Source organism: Halichoerus grypus, chromosome 2, assembly GCF_964656455.1.
Source record: "Halichoerus grypus chromosome 2, mHalGry1.hap1.1, whole genome shotgun sequence".
NCBI lineage: Eukaryota > Metazoa > Chordata > Mammalia > Carnivora > Phocidae > Halichoerus > Halichoerus grypus.
The window spans coordinates 153,137,017-153,158,290 of NC_135713.1; the positions used below are offsets into that span (position 1 = coordinate 153,137,017).

General features: G+C 50.4%; 2 protein-coding genes across 8 annotated transcripts in view; both read right to left on the minus strand.

The window, feature by feature from the left end:
* The window catches only part of PIK3R6 (phosphoinositide-3-kinase regulatory subunit 6), a 50,746-nt gene extending 41,101 nt beyond the window's left edge, over nt 1-9,645 (minus strand). For all 3 annotated transcript variants that reach the window (XM_078067909.1, XM_036094659.2, XM_078067908.1), the window contains exon 1: nt 9,485-9,645. The gene's annotated coding sequence lies outside the window, so the exon portion shown is untranslated. The remainder of the gene's footprint in view (nt 1-9,484) is intronic.
* Nucleotides 9,646-19,431: 9,786 nt separating this feature from the next.
* Nucleotides 19,432-21,274, minus strand: part of PIK3R5 (phosphoinositide-3-kinase regulatory subunit 5) — a 63,813-nt gene continuing 61,970 nt past the window's right edge. For all 5 annotated transcript variants that reach the window (XM_036094669.2, XM_036094667.2, XM_036094668.2 and 2 more), the window contains exon 19: nt 19,432-21,271. In XM_036094669.2, the coding sequence (XP_035950562.1) occupies nt 21,124-21,271 (148 nt within the window). In that variant the 3' untranslated portion in view covers nt 19,432-21,123. The remainder of the gene's footprint in view (nt 21,272-21,274) is intronic.

Here is a 21,274-nt window from a genome sequence, read left to right on the forward strand (position 1 = left end):
ATCTGTCCAATGAAAACCACAAAATGCTGATGAAAGAAAGCAAAGAACACTGAAATAAATGGAGACACGCACTGTTTCTGATCTGGAAGACCCAATATAGTTGAGATGTCAATTCTCCCCAGTTGATTTATAGATTTAATATAATTCCAATAAAAATATCAGATTTCTTTTGTAGATAGAAGATAAGCAGATTCTAAAATTTCTAAGAACTGAAATAGCCAAAAAATTTTGAAAAAAAAATTTGAGGACTCATCTCCCTATTTTAAGAACAACTATAAAATTATTAGTGAAGGACTAGACACAGATCCAAGGAACAGAATGGAGTGTCCAGGAATAGACCCACATTGAAACAGCCAATTGATTTTTTACAAAGTTGCAAAGACAAGTCAATGAGGAAGGATATGTCTTTCCAGCAAATGGTCTGGAACAATCAATCAATCATCAATATGCAAAAAAACTGAAGTACCTCAACTTAAATCCCACACCTCAAAGCAAAGTGAACTTAATATGTATCACAGATCTGAATGTAAAAGGTAAAACTATAAAAGGTTTAGAGGAAAACAGGGAAAAGTCTTTGAGACCTTGGGTTAGAGAGAATTCTTAGATATGATACCAAAAGCACGATCCATAAAGGAGAAAATTGATAAATTGGACTTTGCCAAAATTAAAAACTTTGGCTTTGCAAAAAGTAGTTTTAAGAAAATGAAAAGACAGTACAGACTTGGAGAAAATAGTTTCAAATCACATATCTGACAAAGAACTTGTATCCAGGACATATAAAGAACTCTCAAAACTCAATAGTAAGAAAACAAGTAATATTCCCAAGCAGGAAAAATATTTGTTTAAACAGTTCATCCAAAAAGATATGTGGATGGCAAGTAAGCACAAGGAAAAAAAAAAAAATGCATGTTATTTGTCATCAGGGAAATGCAGATTAAAACCGGGAGATACCACCATACAACCATTGGAATGCCCAAAATTTAGTGGTGACAATACAAAATGCTGGAGAGGATGTGGGAGAACAGGAATGCTCACACATTACTGGTGGGAATGCAAAATAGCACTACCATTTTGGAAAACAGTCTGGCAATTTCTCATAAAGTTAAACATCGCTTACTATGTGATCCTGAAATCCCAGTCCTAACGACTTCCTGTAGAAGAATGACAATTTCACACAAAAACCTGTTCATGGGTAGGTATAGCAGCTCTGTTCATAATGGCCCCAAACTGGAAACAACCTAATGCCCTCAAGGGTGAAAGGACAAGCAAACTGATACATTCATACCATGGGATACTTGCTGATACAAAGAGATGAACTACTCTTACATACAACAACATGTGTGAATCTCATACTGAGTAAAAGAAGCCAGGTTCAAAAGGTTACATGCTGTATGTTTCCATTTATAGGACATTCTAGAAAAGGAATTTTTAAAACTTGTGCATGTTTTATATATTCTAAAAGCAAACAAGCCTCTACATCCGATGACCAATTTATGAAAAATACAGAATACGCAGACACATACTACCAGGATGCAAAAACCAGACTCTGAGAACCTCTACAGGACACACACCCTGTTCTCTCTTAACAGAGTAATTGCAAGGAAGATGGGGTGGCGGTGAGAACACACATGGAAATGAATGGCGTTGGGTGGGGGGTGGCTAGGAATTCACAGGGACCGAAGAGACTTTAATCAACCAAGATGATGTGTGTATCTTGTTTAGATCCCAATTCAAAATATTACAAAAACTACTACACAGAGGCAAGTGGGAATGTAAACACTACAGAAATTTGTGGGGAGGGAGATCATAGTATTGTAGTTACATTTGAAAAAAAGAAAGAAAGAGCTGCTATCTTTTTGAAAGTTCAGCTTTTCATTTTGAGATAATTGCAGATTCACCTGCTGTGGTAAGAAGAGATCTCACGTACGCTTTACCCGGTCTGTTCAGTGATAGCATCTCGTGAAACCACAGGATGGTATCATAACCAGGACATCGACATCAAACCTCCTCATTCAGATTTGCCCAGTTTACCTGTGTCTGTTTATACTCTGTGTGCGTGTGTGCGTGCACACGCGCACATGATATCACTTACCCATAGACACTGGGATCACAGGTAATTTTCATTGTAATGCTTTTCTACATCTTCTGATTTCCTAATACGATGTCTGGCTTTATTTTTATTATGGAACAGATGGTGCCCAAGAGGCGAGCTAACATATATGTACGTTGTGAAACCTAATAATAAAATGGACACCTGTGAGCCCACCACCCAACTTAGGAAGACTGCCATCACGTTGCCCTGTGGTGTTAACTTAAAAGCAGGGTAACTTAAAAAAGAAAAAACCACAATAGAACTGTTAAAATAATTTCCCTTCTCTCCCTTCCTGGGCACTGGTGGGACTCGTCACTGGCCTCTCAGAGCTATAGCTCACCCCTTGGTGAGATGGGTGCCCCAAGCGCCAGGTAGAATGTCAAACTGCTTCGTGACAAAATTTTGAAAAAGGGCTGGGTGTAGAGATGAAGGACCCAAAACTCCACCAAAGAGAGGAATGCGTTGAGCATTCATGCTGCTCATTCCTTCCGAAAAGGCTCCGTGGTGTGTTTTTGTGGGTGAGAATAGACATCGAAATCTGCAGGAATTGTGAAAACACAAACCTGAAGATCCAACCACAGATGAGAGCGTGTGGCTGACCCTGGGATGTCCCCAGTCTGGGGGGAGGGCCTGGAAATGGCAATGTGGGGTGGTCTGAGCCACTGCACAGTGGGGACAGGACAGACCCTGACTCCAGACCCAGTGATGTGGGGAGGCCAAGAGAAACTTCCCAAGTGGGACCCAAGACGTTGGATTCCCAGGTCCCCCCCTATTAGCTGTGGTTAAGGAATGATCATGATAGAGGCGCCTGGGTGGCTCAGTTGGTTAAGTGTCTGCCTTCGGCTCCGGTCATGATCCCAGGGTCCTGGGATTGAGCCCTGCATCAGGCTCCCCGCTCAGCGGGAAGCCTGCTTCTTCCTCTCCCACTCCCCCTGCTTGTGTTCCCTCTCTCACTATCTCTCTGTCAAATAAATAAATAAAATCTAAAAAAAAAAAAAGAAGAAAAGAATGATCATGATAATCTCTGCCCAGTGCATGGGGACCAAGCTACCATCGTCACCTCTTGCTCAGATCGTGGCCGTTCCCTCAATAAGTCCCCCTGTATCCACTCTTTCCCTATAACCCAGTCCTTGATTAAAGCCCACCAATGGCTTCTCTTAGATCCTAGAATAACTCCCCACTCCTCACCCTGCCAAATCTTGCCACATCTCGCTCTGGTGCAGCTCTCCAGCTTCAGGTCCTCCCCCTCTCCCTCTGGCTCACCAGGCTCTCACCTCATGGCTCGTTGTGCTACTCACACTTCCCAGACCTGCCTCAGGACCTTTGCACGCCTGTGCCTGGAACACCTTTCTGCACAGCGACACTCCTTCTCAATATTCAGGTCTCATTTTAAATGTCACCTCCTCAGAGAGGCCTTTCCTGGTCAATCTATCTAAAATAACCCCCCACCCACCCACCCCAGGTGATACTCTAGCACACTCTTTTTTTTTTATTCATAGCATTTATCAGTATCAAAGTTTTCCTGTCTCATGATTAATTTTCTCAGCTACTCATTAGAGCGTGAGCTCCACAAACACTGGGCCCTCCTGTGTCTATTCACCACAGCACGTCTAGCACCTTGGGCAGTGCTGGTACCCAGTAGATGATGAATAAACATCCTGCGGAACAAAGGTGAAGGATCTTGCCAAAAATCACATGGCTAATGAACGATGAAACCAGGGCTAGAGCTCGATCTCAACTGAGGGTATGAAGTCACGGCCACCTCCCCTGCCCTCTGCACCCCTTCTTCTCCCACCTCCAAACCTCGCAGGGCACCCTCTGCCCTAGTAAAAATGAAATGAACACACAGGTAAGTGTCTCTCCAGGTGGAATCAGCAGATATGGAATATTGAGCATGCTCGAAGGAAAAGAAATCACAAAGAGATAGATTAAAAGAGGTGCTTGTCTCAGGACTCGCGGTGGAAAACTGGGGCTATTCTGGGCTGATCTTTAACTGAAAATAAAAATTGTAAGAAGCGTAAACAACCAAGGTCAGAAAGCCTCCTTATCCATTTTTCTCTTCATTCATTTGCTCGCTCATTCATTCACCAAACATTTCTTCAGTACTTATATATACTTGCACAAGTGCTGGAGATGCTCTGTGCTCACCCCCCTTTACTCCTCTGCAGGGGACCTCTGTACTCTATTTCCTGTCCTTTGGGGCTGTTGACCATAAGGCGGTGGGGGAGCCCTCAGGGGACAAGCTTGCACCCAGACAGGAAATGGCAGTGAGCAGCACCCAGGTCATACTCAAAATGCAGCATCACCTCTGTCTTCACTTCACGATGACATGCATTTCTTAGGAAATGAAGCTTGCCCATTTTAGCACTGAAACAGGTCTCTGGAGGTTTTCTCGATGAATCTCAGGGGAGCTCGTTGCATGTTGTTGCACGCCGAAGATTTCAGGGGCTGTCTGCAGAGGACGGCAGCCTCCATCCTACCCTGAATGTCTGCTCAGAGGGGGTGCTTCTTTCTAATTCCAACAAAGACTCCCCTGTGTTGGCAGCAACCGTGTCTCAGCCATCTCTGCTCTTCCAGAAGGCTGGGAAGCCAGATAAGCACATGGGATTGTCTTGTAGGTAAAATACAAAAACAAAGCCTGAGGAAAACAGATCCAGGAAAAGAGCGGGAAGCTTCCATCCACAGACGTGGAACCTCTAGTTGGGCAGCTCAGAGGCCCCGCGGCTCTCTTCTTAGTTCCTGGCAGTGTTCGGAGTGACTGACTTGCTGAGCAATCAAAGAGCATCTATGGAACACGGTCCAATCCATGCGGCCAAAATTGGGCAAGGGCGTGGGAGTTCAGACATGAATGAGGGAGACGCGGTCCTTGCCCTTCGAACTGGGGGCCCTGACTTTTTAAGGACTTCTTAAGGATGGCAGTGTGGCCCTAGCTGCCTCGCTCCTGGCCCGAGATCAGCACACTGACACTCTCATGGACCCATGTCCACAACACGCCTGACAAAGAACCCATTTCACAGATTCACACCGGGGCCCCAGTGACACACTCTGCCTAGTAGATTGATAAAACTCACCTTTGGAAGAACAACCACGCCAATAGTAAATCGAAAAGGTTCAAACTGCTCTACAGTGAAAAGCCAGCATCCTCACCCCTCGTCTGGGCCATCACCCCCCACCCCCATCCCAGAAGAAGCGAGAGCTTCAGAAGATCTGAATCTGCAGCCAACTCTTAAAAAGTCGTATTTCACATAAAAATCCAGATTCCCAGCTTTTACATAAAAGGAATAACTGGGAGATCTGGCAAGACAGGGCCCACCGTTCTGCATGGCAACAGCCTGCAGGCATGCCCAGCCCGTGGGGATGGCCAGAGGCACAGCTGTTCCCTGGTGCCCGGGAGCTTGTCCGGGGCATCATTCATGCCCCCGCAGGACCCCTGGAGGCAGACATGAGCTATGCTGTGTCTCCAGTCCTGATGCTCCAAGAGCAGCCAATAAAGAATGGCTTTTGTGGGGGCACCTGGGTGGCTCAGTTGGTTAAGCGTCTGACTCTTGGTTTCAGCGCAGGTCATGATCTCATGGGTTGTGGGATCGAGCCCCGCGTTGGGCTCCACATTCAGCGGGGAGTCTGCTTGGGATTCTCTCTCCTCTCCCTCTGCCCTTCCCCTGCTCTCGTTCTCTCTCTCAAATAAATAAATAAATCTTAAAAAAAAAAAAAAAAAAAAAGAGGGCACCTGGGTGGCTCAGTTGGTTAAGCAACTGCTTTTGGCTCAGGTCATGATCCCCGGGTCCTGGGATCGAGTCCCACATCGGTGCCCATGTGAGTCAGTCAACAAACACCCACGGGGTGCCTCTCCACTTCTCTAGGCACCATGTATGGAGTCCCATTTGTGGATGGACTGGTTGCCTCTGCTAGAATGTTCCATGAGGGCGGGACTCTGTTTATTCACTGCTGGCTCCCCATTACCTGACGCCGCTTATACCAATAGAAGGACCCTGATAAATACCATTGAATGAACGACCACCAGGCACTCGTAGGAAGACAGAACAGGGTCACTGTTCCCAACCGCTCTCAGGCTAGGGAGCAGAAACAAGACTGTGGGGCGCGGCTGGTTGGACAAATGGCACATGACATGAAGATTATGTTGATGCTCAGAAAGCTGGCAAAGGAGACGACCATCCCATGGGAAGGGGACCCAGGCACAACGGTGAGACGGACATCGTGCTCTGCCACCTGGGCATGGGGGTCTGGGTCAGACCGCACCTGGGACAACCCAGGCTGCAATGTCCCGCTGTGGCTTTTGTGCCACTGCCCAAGGAAAGGGCACCGCAGGGCTCTGCAGGGCTCCAGTCACGTGCCCCCGCCCTCTCCCAGCTCCCCCAGTCACCGCAAGAACCAGACAGCACAGGAAAGGAACACACCAGCCTCCGCCACCAGTCGGGAAGATTCTCAGCAGCTGGTGTCGGCAGCAGGGAAAGCAGCCCGGGGTGAACCCCCACCACCAGGGAGAAGCCCCCAGTCCCTGTGGGCCGCCTCTCACCCTGCCCTGCCCCCCCACCCAGTGTCCATTCAGTGTCTCCTTTACTGAGCCCTGCTGTATGCCAGACACCGTCCTCCAGGCCTTCAGTGGGGGACCCAAGAAATGGATGGATTCACTCACTCATTCCTTCATTCAGCCCCTTCTAGATGTGAGACACCATTCCAGGTCCTGGGGAAATGGCATAGTTTAAAACAGACAAAAACACCTGCTCTCATAAAGGCTTCGCTCTATAGGGTGTGTAGTGAGCACGCAGGGGATGGATGATAGACTCAGGAATTAAGTCGTATTATTAGCTGATGGTCAGTGCTGCAAGGACGAGGCCGGGCAGGGGAATGTGAGCCTCCAGAGCTGGGGGTGAGGTTTCTAAGAGGTTGCTCAGTGAGGTCTCACTGAGGAGGTGAGCTCTGGGTGGAAACCTGCGAAGGCACGGGAATGAGTGGGGCCAGATCTGCCCGAGACGCTCCAGCCTGATGCTCACATGCTTGTCACGCCCTGAGTCATCAAGTCCTTCGTCTTGGACTCTAGACTCTTAGGTTTTCTGCCGGCGAAACTGTGGCCGGCTAACCAAATAGTTACAAGGAGGGGGAGATCTTAGGCGCTTCACAATTCTTGACGTAGGGACAAGATCAGAGACAAAGGATGAATGAGTGACTTGGGATTCAGAGGGTATTATTCCTTAAATATAGAACATTCACAATAAACAGTCCTCAGAGCAGGTGCAAACACCAGCTGGTCACTGCCTTGGGGTGAAACACGCCCCGGGACCCACCACAGAACCACAGTGGTGGCTGTAGGGGACGCAGCAGGAAGAAGCCAATGGGAGCCCGTTCCCTACTGCTGTTCCCAGCCCATGGCTGGTGCAAGACGAGGTGGGGAAGACTTCTAGCTACAGGAAAGACTCAAGGAAGCAGGGTTCAGAGGGGGATCTGGGGAGGCCTGGCTCAGGGCCAGTGTTCCAGCAATGAAGACCCTGGCTTCTGAAGATCCCTTGCCCACCCCGGCACCCCAACCCCACCCCCACCACCACCACCGTTGCTGGCTTCTAGGCCAGGCTCTTTACACAGAACCCACCACGTACCCTCCCTGCGGCCAGCCCTCCAGGCCTACAATCCGGGAACGAAGACACAGTTTCCCAAGATGGTAGCTCTGCGGCCCACCTGTCGTCCGCCCCCGACTCTGGCACAGGGAAAAGGGAATTCCCTGCCACCAAACCCACTTCCTCCTCTTCCCACCAGTGCTGCCTCAGAACCCCCTGAGTTTTGGGGACAGATGCTATTTCCAGTACTCTGAACTTTGCCTCCGTGGAGAAAGTCATACTTGCCAGAGTATGTGAGTATCGGACTCACAGTAGAAATGCAGAGCTCGGAGTCCTCAACCCTCAACCCTCATCCCGTGAGGCCCACTTGGGCTTTCTAGATTCCCGAGGCGCCAGGGACGCGGGGGCCCTGCTCCCAGCTGTCCCCTGGGGATGGGGCAGGCCTGTTTCCCTTGCTGTGTCTGCCCCTGGCCGGGAAGGAAACACCTGGATGTGAGGGAGGCCAGTCTGGGCGGTGAGGGGTGGGGGAAGGACAGCATTGTTCTGCGGGGCCTGGGGGGTGGGGGGCAGGGGTGTGCAGGGGAGGAATCTCACGGGGGACCAGATTCACAGCCACCACGTCAGCCAAGGAGCAGGCTGCGGGGAGGGGCTGTGTGGCAAAGTGGCTGGGCTGATGGCATTTGGTGCCAGATTGCCTGGGTTCTAATCTTCTCTGTTGCTGCGACATCTTGGGCTAGTTGCTTAGAGCCTTTGTGACTCAGCTTCCCGATCTTTAAAGGAGGGCTAATAATAGCACCTACCTCATAGGATTACTGCCAGGACTAAACAGGAGGATGCTCACTAACCTCTTAGAGGAAGGGAAGGCGCGGAGCGGGCTCACGCCTGCAAGCCCTCTACGGGCTCCAGCCTCAGCAGCCAAACGGAGTCAAGAGCTGTGCTTTCCCATAATCCCCTCCTCCGCACCCACTCTCCTGCTCTGTGGGTTTGCACACCTTGCTCCCCACTGGGACGCTTGCTGTCTCTGCACACAGACCCTCCCTGCCCCTCAAGGCTCACATGCCGCCTCCTGCAGACGCCCCCCCACCCCCCCGCCAGATCCCACACCCCAAGGTCACCTGCGTACCTGCCTGCCCTCACCAAGGGCCCTCACGCCCTTTACTTTCTGTCTGTCACTCACGCTGCATCTCAACGCCACATCAGCTAGAGCACGGAGACCTGGCCTTGCGTGGCCTCGGGCTCCTGCTCGATTGTGCGTGCGGAGAGAAGCAGCCAGCCCAGCATGATGGTCACCTGCCACCCCGGGAAGAGGGATGGACAGAGGATGTCCCAGAAGGGGTGCGGGCGGGACCAGAAGGCTGACTCTGAGTCCGGCGCCTTGCTTACCTGCCCTGCAATCCTTGGCAGCCTGCCTCATCTCTCTGAGCTATAAAACGGGCACTAAAACACGTATCCAGCCCACCTCCGATTGCTTGGGAGAGCCCGCGGGACGGAGAGTATACTCTGCTGCGCCGGGCATGTGTAATCGGCTATATTATTATTGGCACTTACAGGATTCGGGGAAGAAAGGAGAGGTCCTCTCATGGATCCTGGGTCCCTAGTTCTTGTGAAAATGAGTTAAATGATCTTAACTTGGCACAGTGCTCCTAGCAGCCACATATCTCGGTAACCCTTCTCCGGAAGGCTTTTGTACATAAGCGCCGGGGGCATCTCAACCCCTCGAGGGCTCCCTGCCAGAATCCCTCCTCCAGGCCCCTCCATCTGCTCTGCTTGGATCTGCCTCCCCAGCTTCCTCCCTGGACACCTTACCCCAGCCAGCACCTACCGTGGTTCAGGAGGAACTTGGTTCCCCTAAGTCTTTCTGCCGACTGGCTCCCCACAGTCCTGCCCAGGAATGTTGCCCGCACCAGAGACCCCGATGTTTTTAGTCTCCACGGCAGCCTCCAGATCTGCAGAGAAAGGCCCTGTGTCGCCCAGGCCCGGCTCTGTCCCCTCCTCTTCCTTCCCCTTCCCCGTGGCCTTCAAAGCTCCTCCCAGAATACATCCTGCAGTGAGGCTGCTTTCTACAGAAGCTCTGTGGTCACTCATGGGCACTGGAGGTTCTTTCTTTGGAGGGGGCACCTCCATAGAGTCCCGCCTGGTGCTGACTGGGCTGTGATGCCCGGAGCCCAGACCTCTCTCCCAAGCTCCAGACACACCAACCGCACTGTCCCTGCCCCGGACACTGTCAGCCAGAGGGTCATCCAGCACTTCCAGCTCAATGCGAAAAAAACCAAGCTCTCTTCCCCCACCCCCTGCAAACCCACCTCTCTGCTCCTCATCTCAGATTCAGAAACTTGAGTGTCATCCTCAACACCTCGCTCTCCCTCAACTGTTCCATCTAAATGGAACCAAGTCCTATGTAGCAAATCGTCCCCTTTTTCCACCCCCACAGCTGTCACCCCTTCATCAGGCCACCATTGTCCTCCTCCTGAATGGCCATAGAAGCCTAATCCTGCCTCCACCTCCCAGCCAAAGGGCTCTTTCTGGTGCTGAAACAGAAATCTGATCACCTTATGCTCCCAGTACAGCCTTCAATGGCTCCCTGTTATCTTTAGGAGAACGGCCAGACTCCTTGGTGTGACTGGCAAGGCCCGTCTCGAGCTGGTGGTTCCTTGATCCCCAAGCCCAGGCTTCATTCTGTCACTGTGACCCCTCCCGGGGGTCTTGGACACCTGCAGCTCTGTAGTGGTCTGGGCGGCCCCTGAGCTCCAGGCTGGAGTATATGCTGTGGAGTCCCCTCCAGACCTCTCAGCTCCAGCAGAGAAGAGCGAAAACACAAGTGAGAGAGGCCTGAGGACAGCAGAGTGCCATGCAAGCTGGGGGAGGGGAGGGTGTCAAGGACATGGCGGTCAGCAGTGTCAAAGACTGCAGAGAGGACACGGGTGAGGAGGCCATCAAAAGCATCTGCTGACCTTGGCAATTAAGAGAGAACAGAGCCAGGGAGCAGATCACCTCTAAGATATGGACCCATTGGCTAGCTCCTCATAGTCTTTCTTTTTCTCACACTTTGAAGCCAAGCAATACTTTGGGAAATCTTCAACACACTCCTAGACCTTTGAAAAGCTCAGAGTCGCTATGCCCTCAACTGATTTGGCCTAATGGTAAATGGTCCTGGAGAGAGACAGATTGCTGACAGCGCCGTTTGAACGCCTGGATTCAGCCGCGCCTGAAACCCTGATACCTAATTGTTTGACTACACGATCCAATACATTCTCTTGCCCACATTTTTTCAGTAAGACAGTTTGAGTTGGATTTCTGTCGCTTGGGTTTCTCCTTTGCAATCAAAGAAGTGACTGGTCTTTTTTTCTGCCAGGATTTGAATGGATTCTGCAGAAGAGGAGGAGGAGGAGGAGAAAAAAGAGGAGGGGGGAGGAGGAAGAGGGAAGAGGAGGGAGGACGAGGGAGGATGAGGGAGGACGAGGGAGGAGGAGAAGATCATTTGCTCCTCAGTTCAGTCTCCCTGCCATATGTACTTTTCTGCGCTCCCTCATGTGACTGGAATCATATTCTATCTTGTATCTTTGAGTTCTGCCTCATCCGTCCACCCTCCCCCAGTAAGTCCTGGGGAGGCAGAGGCTAGGTCTTATTCATTATCCTATCTGTCCCAGGGTAAGACACTGTTAAGAGAATGTTTGGCTCATTAAATACAACAAATGGATGGATGGATGGATGGGTGGATGGATGGATGGATGGATGGATGAATGGATGGATGGATGGATGGATGGATGGGTGGATGGATGGATGGATGGATGGATGGGTGGATGGATGGATGGATGGATGGATGGATGAAGGGATAGATGGATGGATGGATGGATGGATGGATGGATGGATGAATGGATAGATGGATGGATGGATGGATGGGTGGATGGATGGATGGGTGGATGGGTGGGGGAGTGAATGAGTGCAATGAGTAAGTCCAGGGCAGGATAAGGACCAGGGACTCCGCCCCTGCAGACCAGCACTCAGCAGCAGGCAGCCAGTGTGGCCCTAGTGGGCAGCCCCCTCTCCTTATCAGTTTTGGCCTAACTGAATCGGAAATCACAAGCTGATGAGGGCCTCCTGTGGCTGCACTCTCCTCTTTCAACAGCTAATGTCTTTGCCCGAGTACTGGGCGTGGTAGCCATGGGCTGCCTGGTGACCGTGGACAGCCCCAGAGCTGTCCCCTGCAAGGAGGGGCTGCGTGATAGGCAGCCAGGAACAAGGAGGAGTGAAGAGGAGGGAGAGAGGAAGGACAGAGGGCCCCTACCTGTCCCTTGCAGCATCCTACCATCACCAAGTCACTGCCCTTTTGACTGATCCCAGGGAACCTTGCCTTTCCAGACGCTGTTCTTAGGGTTGAATCTCTTTTCCGGGTGCGGGGTGGCTAGGTTTCCCATCTGCACCAATGTTGCCGAAAGACCCCCTCCTATTCAGGGAGATACTTTGTATCACTGCCTGTCCATTACTAAGTAGCCCAGGGCTTCAGACAAATTACATTTTTAACTTCCAAGCACCTTACATTAAATCCTCTTGATATGGTGGTGGCAGGGGGACCAGTGCTGGGATCGGGGCGCCCTGGAGGACCAGGGCATTGGAATCACTCAAGATTGTTTGCTTTGGATACCAGACACCCAGGGTCACCTGTGCCCTCGCTCCAGCTGCACCTTCTGTGGGAACCGTCTCGAGAAGCTCAAGCAGCAAACGCAGACTTCATCAGCTCTTGGCAGTTTCCTAAGGAATCCACCCACAGAAAATCCCAATAAACAATGTAGATCTTACTGAAGATTACAGGGCGAACATGGCAAAAGTGTGTACACATCTCTTAGCAAGCAATTTAAAAATCCTCTGTGGGAAAGACAAAGCTCATTTGATGCCACTCATATGTGGAAGTTAAGAAACAAAACGGATGAACAAAGGGGAAGGGAAGAAAAAATAAAATAAGACGAAAGCAGAGAAGGAGAGAAACCGTAAGAGACTCTTGACTATAGGAAACAAACTGAGGGTGGCTGGAGGGGAGGGGGATGGGGGGTGGGGTAACAGGGATGGGCATGAAGGAGGGCACGTGATGTAATGAGCACTGGGTGTTACATGCAACTGATGATTCACTAAATTCTACCTCTGAAACTGATAACACATTGTATGTTAATTAAATTGAATTTAAGTAAAAAAACTAAAATAAATAAATAAAAATCCCCTGTGGACATTTCTATTGTCCAGACAGTCTTGGTCCATGCCATGCCATTGGACTGGTGGGCTGGGGTAGGGTGGAGGGGTTTTTCTGTTTTCTCTTCTCTCCCCCAGTGACTCTGAATCACACACTCCTGGTTTCTTCCGCCCAGACTTTTTCACAAACAAAGCTAAGTCCTCTTAGAAGTGCATTCAAAGCGGGTGCCTGGGTGGCTCGGTCAGTTAAGCATCTGTCTTTGGCTCAGGTCATGATCCCAGGATCCTGGGATCCAGCCCCACATCGGGCTCCCTGCTCAGTGGGGAGCCTGCTTCTCCCTCTCCCTCTGCCTTTCCCTCCTGCTCATGCTCTCTCTCAAATGAACAAAAAGTCTTCAAAAAAGAAGCGCATTCCGAGCACTATACCTCCATTTTGACCCTTGACTCCAGTTTTATACCCCCAAACTCATGAACAACACCCAAAACCAAATGGCTCTCTGGTTGGTGAGAAAGGTGTGAGAGGTAAGCAGACCAGAAAAGAGGTGTGATGGAAACACACCTTACTTCATGCATACAACCGCCTCATGAACTAGGACAGTTATGAAGATGGCTCACCTACGTGGTGGGGGTGGGACTTGAACCAGGGGCCCCCGGGTCCAGGGGCTTCCCGCAGCTCCCCAGGGAGGACGTGCAGGGCCAAGTCAGCGAGAAGGCTGGCTCACCCTCCTCGGCTCCCATCCCCAGTCCAGGAAGACGCCTGCAGGGACATGGCTGGTATCCACCTGCCGCGCACCGCTGCTTCCAGTGAATTCCCTCCAGCCCTCAGAGCCGTGGCCCAGGGAAGTGGGGGCAGCGGGACAACATCATGCTCTAAAACAGTGGTCCGCCCAGTGGGGCCCCAGGATCAGCAGCATCATTATCACCTGGGAACCTGTTAGCGTCCAGGACTGTCTGCTGTGGGTGTGGAGAATGAGGAAGGATACAGTGTCGGGAAACTGCCATTCTTATCCCTGGCAGTGTTGTCCTATGGGGTGAGTGTGCGTGCAGAGTTAGGACTAGTGGGGGGATCGTTGTAGGAAGCAGGTTTGTGCTCTATACCCATCCACTCATTCTTTCAGACATTCTTCTTATTTTTGAGGAAAGACGGAGTTTTGATTGTAACATTAACGTGTTTTGTTTTGTTTTTTAATTTTAGTGTTTCAAAACATTACTTAAGCAACTCACAGATACATTTTCATTACAAAAAGCCACTCACGGGATGCCTGGGTGGCTCGGTCGGTTAGGCGTCTGCCTTCGGCTCAGGTCATGATCCCCGGGGTCCTGGGATCGAGTCCCGCATCGGGCTCTTTGCTCGGCGGGGAGCCTGCTTCTCCCTCTTCCTGCCTCTCCCCGTGCTTGTGAGCTCTCTCTCTCTAATAAATAAATAAAATCTTAAAAAAAAAAAAACCACTCACACATCACAGGAGCACACAGAGTGAAAAGAAGCCCCCGGCCCCGCCTTCCCAGTATCTTTTTTCTCTCCATCCAGTGATAATCGCTGCTGCCTGGGGTGATTATACAAATCGATCTTCCACGTGCTTTGTTTACTTGGAGAGTGTGGTAGATCAGAACCTAAGGATCAATTTCTTAAATGTAAATGTCCGTATTTTCCGGCCCAGCACCACACTGACATGGGTCGAGATGCAGAGAAAATCCGCCCGCTCCCCCTCGTACACACCTGCCTTCAAGGTGGGGAAGAAACCTTCCCTCCCCAGGATTCTCTTGGTCGGTGCACCTGTCGACCTTCCCAGACTCCTCTGGGGCAGCGGGGGGAGGGGCGGAGAGAGCGCTGGGCTGCCTTGGGGGCGGGGCCTGGTCTCCCCGCACCTCCTCAGGCGGGGCGGGGGCTGGAGGAGCAGAGCTAGGGAGCCAGCCTGCGCGCTCCCCCGAATGTGGAGGGGCCTGGAGCCTCTTTCTGTATAAGAGATCTAGCACAGTCGCTGTGTTCTTGCACACGAATTCCCGCTAGGAATAGGGACCGGCCGGCAGGGCAAGAAAGCTGGGGGTCAAGAGGGCTGGGGGGTAACTAGGATTGTTGAGAAAACTCAAAGACCCCAGCCCTTTATTATCCATGCCAACTGCCTGTCCCCCATGCACACGCGCACACGCACTCAGGCGCACACATACACCCCAAATAGGGGCTCTGTTGTAACTTCCCTCTAGCTGCGCAGGCCCCTCCTCCTGTCTGGCTCTCAGTTTCCTCCTCTGTCACAGAGGGATTGGGGAGGGCCTTTGCAAAGCCCTTGCCCGCTTCCTCAGGTCCCTGAGGACAATCCTGGTTCTGGTTCTGGCCTTGAGACTTGCCACTCGTTTTGCTCTGAGAAGGCCTCTGTGCAGGGGTGGGGGTGGGGTAGGGCTGCTCTGTCCCCTCCCGCCCCTCCCACTTCCCCTTCTTCAGAGGTCTCCGGGGACCCCCTGGGGCCAGCTCCTGGGCCTGGAACACTTCCACAGAGGGCCCCTTTCCTGACTGCGACCCCCCTCCGCCCCCCTCCAGTGGAAGGCTCAGGCTTGCCTGGAGTCCTGCCAACCCACCCGGGCCTCAGCTTCCCCGTCCTGCTCCCCCACCCCACCCCACCCACTTTCCCACCCACCCCCATTCCTGGGGGTCTGCGAAGACCCTAGCTTCCATTTTGAAACATCAGAGTTCCAGAATTCCATGACAACGAAGCCAACCCTCTGGGAGAGCTGTGTGAACTTTATTTTTCCAGGCTTCAGTTTCCCCAACTCCGACCTGAGCAGCTTGAGGGAGCAGCCTAGCTTAGTGGTTAAGAGCCCAGACTCTGGGACTCAGCGACGTGGGCTTGAATCCTGGCTTCTCCTTTCCGCGGTCTCTGTGACCTTGACCGAGTTCCTTAGCGTCTCTGTTTCCTCATCTGTAAAATGGGCCTAATAGTACCCACCCCAGGGGGCTGTTGGGAGGCATAAGCTGACAACAGAAGTATGTAAAGCGCATGGACAGTAAGCGCTGTTTGCTAATATCTCATTTTGTGCTTGCCTGACATTCGGTGGAGATTTTCCCCATCAGGTTGCAGTGACGAGGAGGCTCAGCCTTCCAAGCCCTAAATTTCTGAGATTCCTCCAACGGGCACTGCACGCGTGCAGGTGACTGGTGTGTCCACAGCCACCTTTCCAGCGACCACACACTCAGAGTTGCAGGGTGTTATGGACTGAATGTTTGGGTCCACTCCAAATTCATATGTTGACCCTCCAGTGTGATGGTAGTTAGGAGGTGGGGACTTTGGGAGGGATTTCGGTCTAGATGACATCATGAGGGTAGAGCCCCGGTGTCCGAGGAAGAGCTTCTTCTCTCCACCACGCGAAGACACAGTGAGAAGGTGACCATCTGCAAAGCAGGAGGTGGGGTCTCACCAGATGCAGAATCTGCCGGCGCCTTGATCTTGGATGTCCCAGCCCCCAGACTGTGAGAAATAAATGTCTGTTGTTTAAGCTGCCCACTCTATGGTGTTTGTGATGGCAGCCTGAGCAGACCAAGACACAGGGGACTGTGGTCGGAGCCGGGACGCACATGTGCTTGCTGCAAGGAAGAGAGAGAAATAAAGTGGCACAGGTAGGGACAGTCTGCCACCTGTCTGTCTCTGCCCCCAGAGAGATGGGGAGGACAGCCGCTTCCAGGATAGCCAGCTACCTTTACCCTGATTTTACCGGTAGGGTTGAGGAAATAGAGGGATTCAGAGATGGGAAAGGAGGGAGAAGCCCCCACCCGCCACCCCCAGGGCGACAGGCTGGATCCCAGTGCTGGAGGGGGTGGTGGGTGTGACAGTGGGGGAGGAGAGTCTGAAGCCCTGGGCAGGCACCAGACAGGTGGGGTCCACACACATCTCTGCTAAGGGGCTGGAAACAGCTCTGATGCCTCTGCTTTGAGCGGACTGAAGGGGATGTAGACATTCCCTGCCCCAGGGGTTGTGGGAGAGCTGATCCACTGGAGGAGGCATGACTTGGATGTCAGGGACCTCAGGGAAGGGTCTGAGGATGATGACAGACCAGTGCGTCCAGGGCCCCAGAGGAAGCTCCAAGCTGTTAGAGGAGAACAAATCGATAAATTGGACGTCATTAAAACTAAGACCATTTGCTCTGAAAAAGGCATCACTGTTAAGAGAATGAAAAGACAAGCCACAGAATGGGAGAAAATATATGTCAGACATGTATCTGATAAAAGACTCGTATCCAGAATATACAAAGAGCTGTTAGAACTCAACAAGAAGAAAATAAACAACGCACTTAAAAAATGGGCAAAAGATCTGAAGAGATACCTCACCAAAGAAGATATTTGCATGAAAAACACATGAAAAGATACTCAACGTCGTCATCCTCGTTACTAGGAACTTGCAAATTAAAACAACAATGAGATATCATCACTACGTACCCATTAGAATAGATAAAATCCAAAAAACCATGACGCCACCAAATGCTGATGAGGATGTGGAGCCACAGGGACTCTCATTCATTTGATAAGAATGAAAAAGTGCAGACACTTTGGAAGAGCTTGGCGTTTTTTTTTGTTTTTTGTTTTTTTTAACTAAATATACTTATACCATATGATGGAACAATTGTGCTCCTTGGTATTTACTCAAACGAGCTGAAAACATATGTCTGCACAAAAACCAGCACATGAATGTTTATATCAGCTTTATTCATAATTGCCAAAAACTGGTATCAACCAAGATGTCCTCAGTCTGCGAGTGGAGAAGCAAACTGGGGCACATCAATAAAATGGAATATCATTCAGCAACAAAAAGAAATGAACTGTGAGGCCATGAAAAGACAAGGAGGAACATTTACTACATATTGCTAAGTGGATGAGCCAGTCTGTAAAAGGCTAGTTATTATGGTTCCAATTCTATGATATCCTGAAATATGCTAAGTACAGGGGCAGCAGAAAGAAAGATTGGCTGCCAGGCTAGTTAAGAAAGGAATAGTCTCCTTTTCTGGAATATATATTTGCCTATCCAGGAAATCCATTTCTTTCACAAATTGTACTTCTGAGAAACTTCTCCATCTTATCCAAATTGCCAATTTATTGGTGAATTTATAATATCCTTTCATTATATTTTTAGTGTACGTAGGATCTGTAAAGATGTCCTTTTTTCCACGCATATTGATCATTTGTTCGCTAGGGCCTTATCCACTAGTACATTGGTTTTTTAATTCATAGATTTCTGCTCTTACACTTCTTTCCTTTCTTCTACTTTCTTTAGGATTGAGATGAATATACTCCCTTTGATTTCAGTCACTTGAAATTTGATATTCTAGTTGTACTTGAGATAATATGAATTCTGTGTCTGGATAGTGTTCTATTTTAACGAGATCAAATGTGTTCATTGTGTTGTCCAGATCCTCTATATCTCTATTATTTTTTGTCTATTTGTTCTATCAGCTACTAAGAGAGGTGTAATAAAGTCCTTCATTATGGTTGTGGAGATGTTAATTCTGTCAATTTTTGCTTTACAATTTTAAAGTTATGTTATTGCATGCATACAGATTTATGATTGTGGTATGTTTTTGTTGGATTGACTCTTTGATCTTTATAAAATGTCCCTTTTTTTTTTTTTAAATGCTTCTTGCCTTAAAGTCTTTGTCTGATATTAGCGTAATACCACCAGCTTTTTGGGTCAGGTTTGTATGGTGTTACCCTTTTAATCCTTTTGTTTTCAGGCTTTCTGTGTTATTAAAGTGTGTCTCTTGTGAGCAGCATAAAATTAAAAACAAAAATCATTGAACAATTCTAGATTGAATTTTCCAGCACTTAAAAGATGTCATTTCATTGTGTTCTGGCTTCCAATGTTTCTATTGAGAAGGGAGTTCTCAGTTTAACTGTTGATCTTTTGAAGATAAACTATGTATTTTTTTCCTTTGTCTGTCTTTAAGATTTTTTTATTACATTTTTCTCCCCCAGGAGTCTTACAATGAGGTGTGTGTGTGTGTGTGTGTGTGTTTGTGTGTGTTTAAAAAACTAAACTCCAGACTTTATAGGGATTTCACCAGTTTTTCCATTAATATCCTCTTTGTTTCAGGATGCAGTGTAGAGTACCATGTTGCATTTAGTTTTCAGGTTTCCTGTCTCCTTGGTTTTTGAGTTTCTCAGCCCTTCCTTGTTTTTCATGACACTGACTTCCTGGAGGAGTACTAGTCAGACTATCGTATAGAATGTCCCATAATCTGGATCTGTCTGGGATTTTCCTCATGATCAGACCGGGGCTATGGGATTTTGGGAAGACTATCAGAAGTGAAGTCCTCTTCTCGTGTGATTTTGTTTTTATCCTGTGTGAGATCTGCCAAGTTTATTCAATCTATGGGTTGATATGCTTCCTTGATTTGGATCAATTGAATTTTGGCAGAAGAGGCACTGTGCCGGTTCCAGGCCCAGGCCCTAGGAGGCATCCTATGTCTCTGCTTACCCTTCTCGTGCACAAAGAGAGAAACAGGACAACCCCCAAGAACTGACTGCTGCCGCTGCGTGTGCACTGGTTGATGTTAACGAAGCAACGAGCAGTTACTCATCGTGCAGCAAAATAACTGGGGATCAAGAAATACGAGACTAACCAAGTTTTATTTGAAAATAATATTAAATTCTATTCATTTATTCTTCGATATAGGTTTATCATGTAGTAACCTGTTCACCCAACAAAAGAGTATGGAAAGTATATGGCCGACCACTCTCTGGAGCCTGGAGCAAGTACAAATGGTGAGGACAGGGGAGGAACGGTGACACAGGGTAGGAGCCGGCTCTGTTCACTTCTCTCCAGTGGTGAGTGGTCCAGGCTGGGGTTCGGGGGCTCCTGTAAGCCCAGAACCTTTGGAGCTGGGTGAAGCAGGAGAAGGAGGGGACGGAGAGGCGCTGGGCAGGATACGATCATCTTCCATGGCTACTTTCTCCACCTGTACCGTCCAAATCCTGGTCCTCAGCCCTGCCCTCCCCCACTACCACCCTAGCCCACATTTGCTTCCAGCTTCCAAACCACTCCGACCCACCAGCTTTACGTTTTTGGCTCTCACGTCCTGTGACCCATTTCCCCCAGCCAGGCTCTCCCTCGACCCCTCCAGGATCCTGCCCAGACGCCAGAATGGTGCCAGTGATTGGGCTGGAAGCCTCTATATGCAATGTGCACCAGCCTAAGGCGTGACATGGGAGCGGAGGTCACGGGGCCCAACCCGGGAGAGAAGTCAGCGAGGGCTTGGGGGCACCCGTGCAACCCTCCTCCTAGCCTCGCCAAGGCCATTCCTCCTTCAGAGGGTAAAACTGACCACTCCTCACTCCCTCAATCTCGGTTCTGCCTCAAGGGTGAATGAAGAGCATCCCAGAGGCCGTGAGCGTGTCCCAGTGCCAGGCCGGGGGGGCGTCGGCACTTAAGGGTAAGGCCACTCATCTGTACTGAGCACCAGCTATGAGCCAGCCACTGGGCCAGGTGCTTAGCGGACGATTTCTTTTCAACCCCTAAAAGTCTTAGTGCTGAGGATGTTGAGGCTCGGAGAAGCTAATTCACTTCCTTCTGGTCACTGAGCTAGAAGGTAACCGAGCTGTTGAATCTATGCCTGTCCTGTCTCCCAAGGCTCTCAGATCCAGAAATGGGCTCCTGAGAGAATATGTTCCAGGGGCTGAGAGTAGACAGGTAAAGTATTAGTGCTGTTTTCCAGAAGACCCAGGGAACTTGTGAGACACGGCGGGGGGGGGGGGGGGGGGAGAGAGAGAGAGAGAGAAAGAGAGATGGGGTGGTACTGAAGGTCTGAGAAGAAATTCCTAGTCTTGTTACTACCACCTGAGCCCCAGAGTAGAGGGGACTGAACCCCAGATACAAAGGGCCCCCCAAGATTTTGACAAACTAAGGCGGGGGGTCCAGCCAAGCATTGGGAGAGGAGGCCTAAACCACACCCCAGAGCACCAGAGCCTCAGATCTTTCTAGAAAGGATCCTAGACCACACCAATGGCCGGGGCCTCTGGAGGTCAGCTCATCCATCCCTCTCCTCTCTACCGTGAGGAATCTGAGGGGCAGTGTGGCCAGCCGCCCTCTCCCTAATGCCTGTGTCTTTCCTAAACACAGCCCGGGGCCCAGAAACCACCAATCCCCTGCCCACTGTCCACTGCAGGGCCCATAGCAGGGCCTGATCCAACAGAGGGCCATCTAGTTCCCCAGAGGGAGCGAGACCCTCGAGGCCACCGTGTGGGGAGGGCCTCCCAGGAGGCTGCCTGCCCAGGGCTTCCTGTCCAGGCTGGTGAGGGTCCCACTAGGGCAGAGCTCCACTGAACGTCATGATGGGCAGGCAGAGGAGGGAGCAGAGGTCCGGCGGGGCCTGGGCTGGCGGGTCCGGGGTCCTCTGGGGTTGGGGGCGGAGGCTGCTCTTCTCTGGCTTGTAGCAAGGTGAGACCTCACACCTG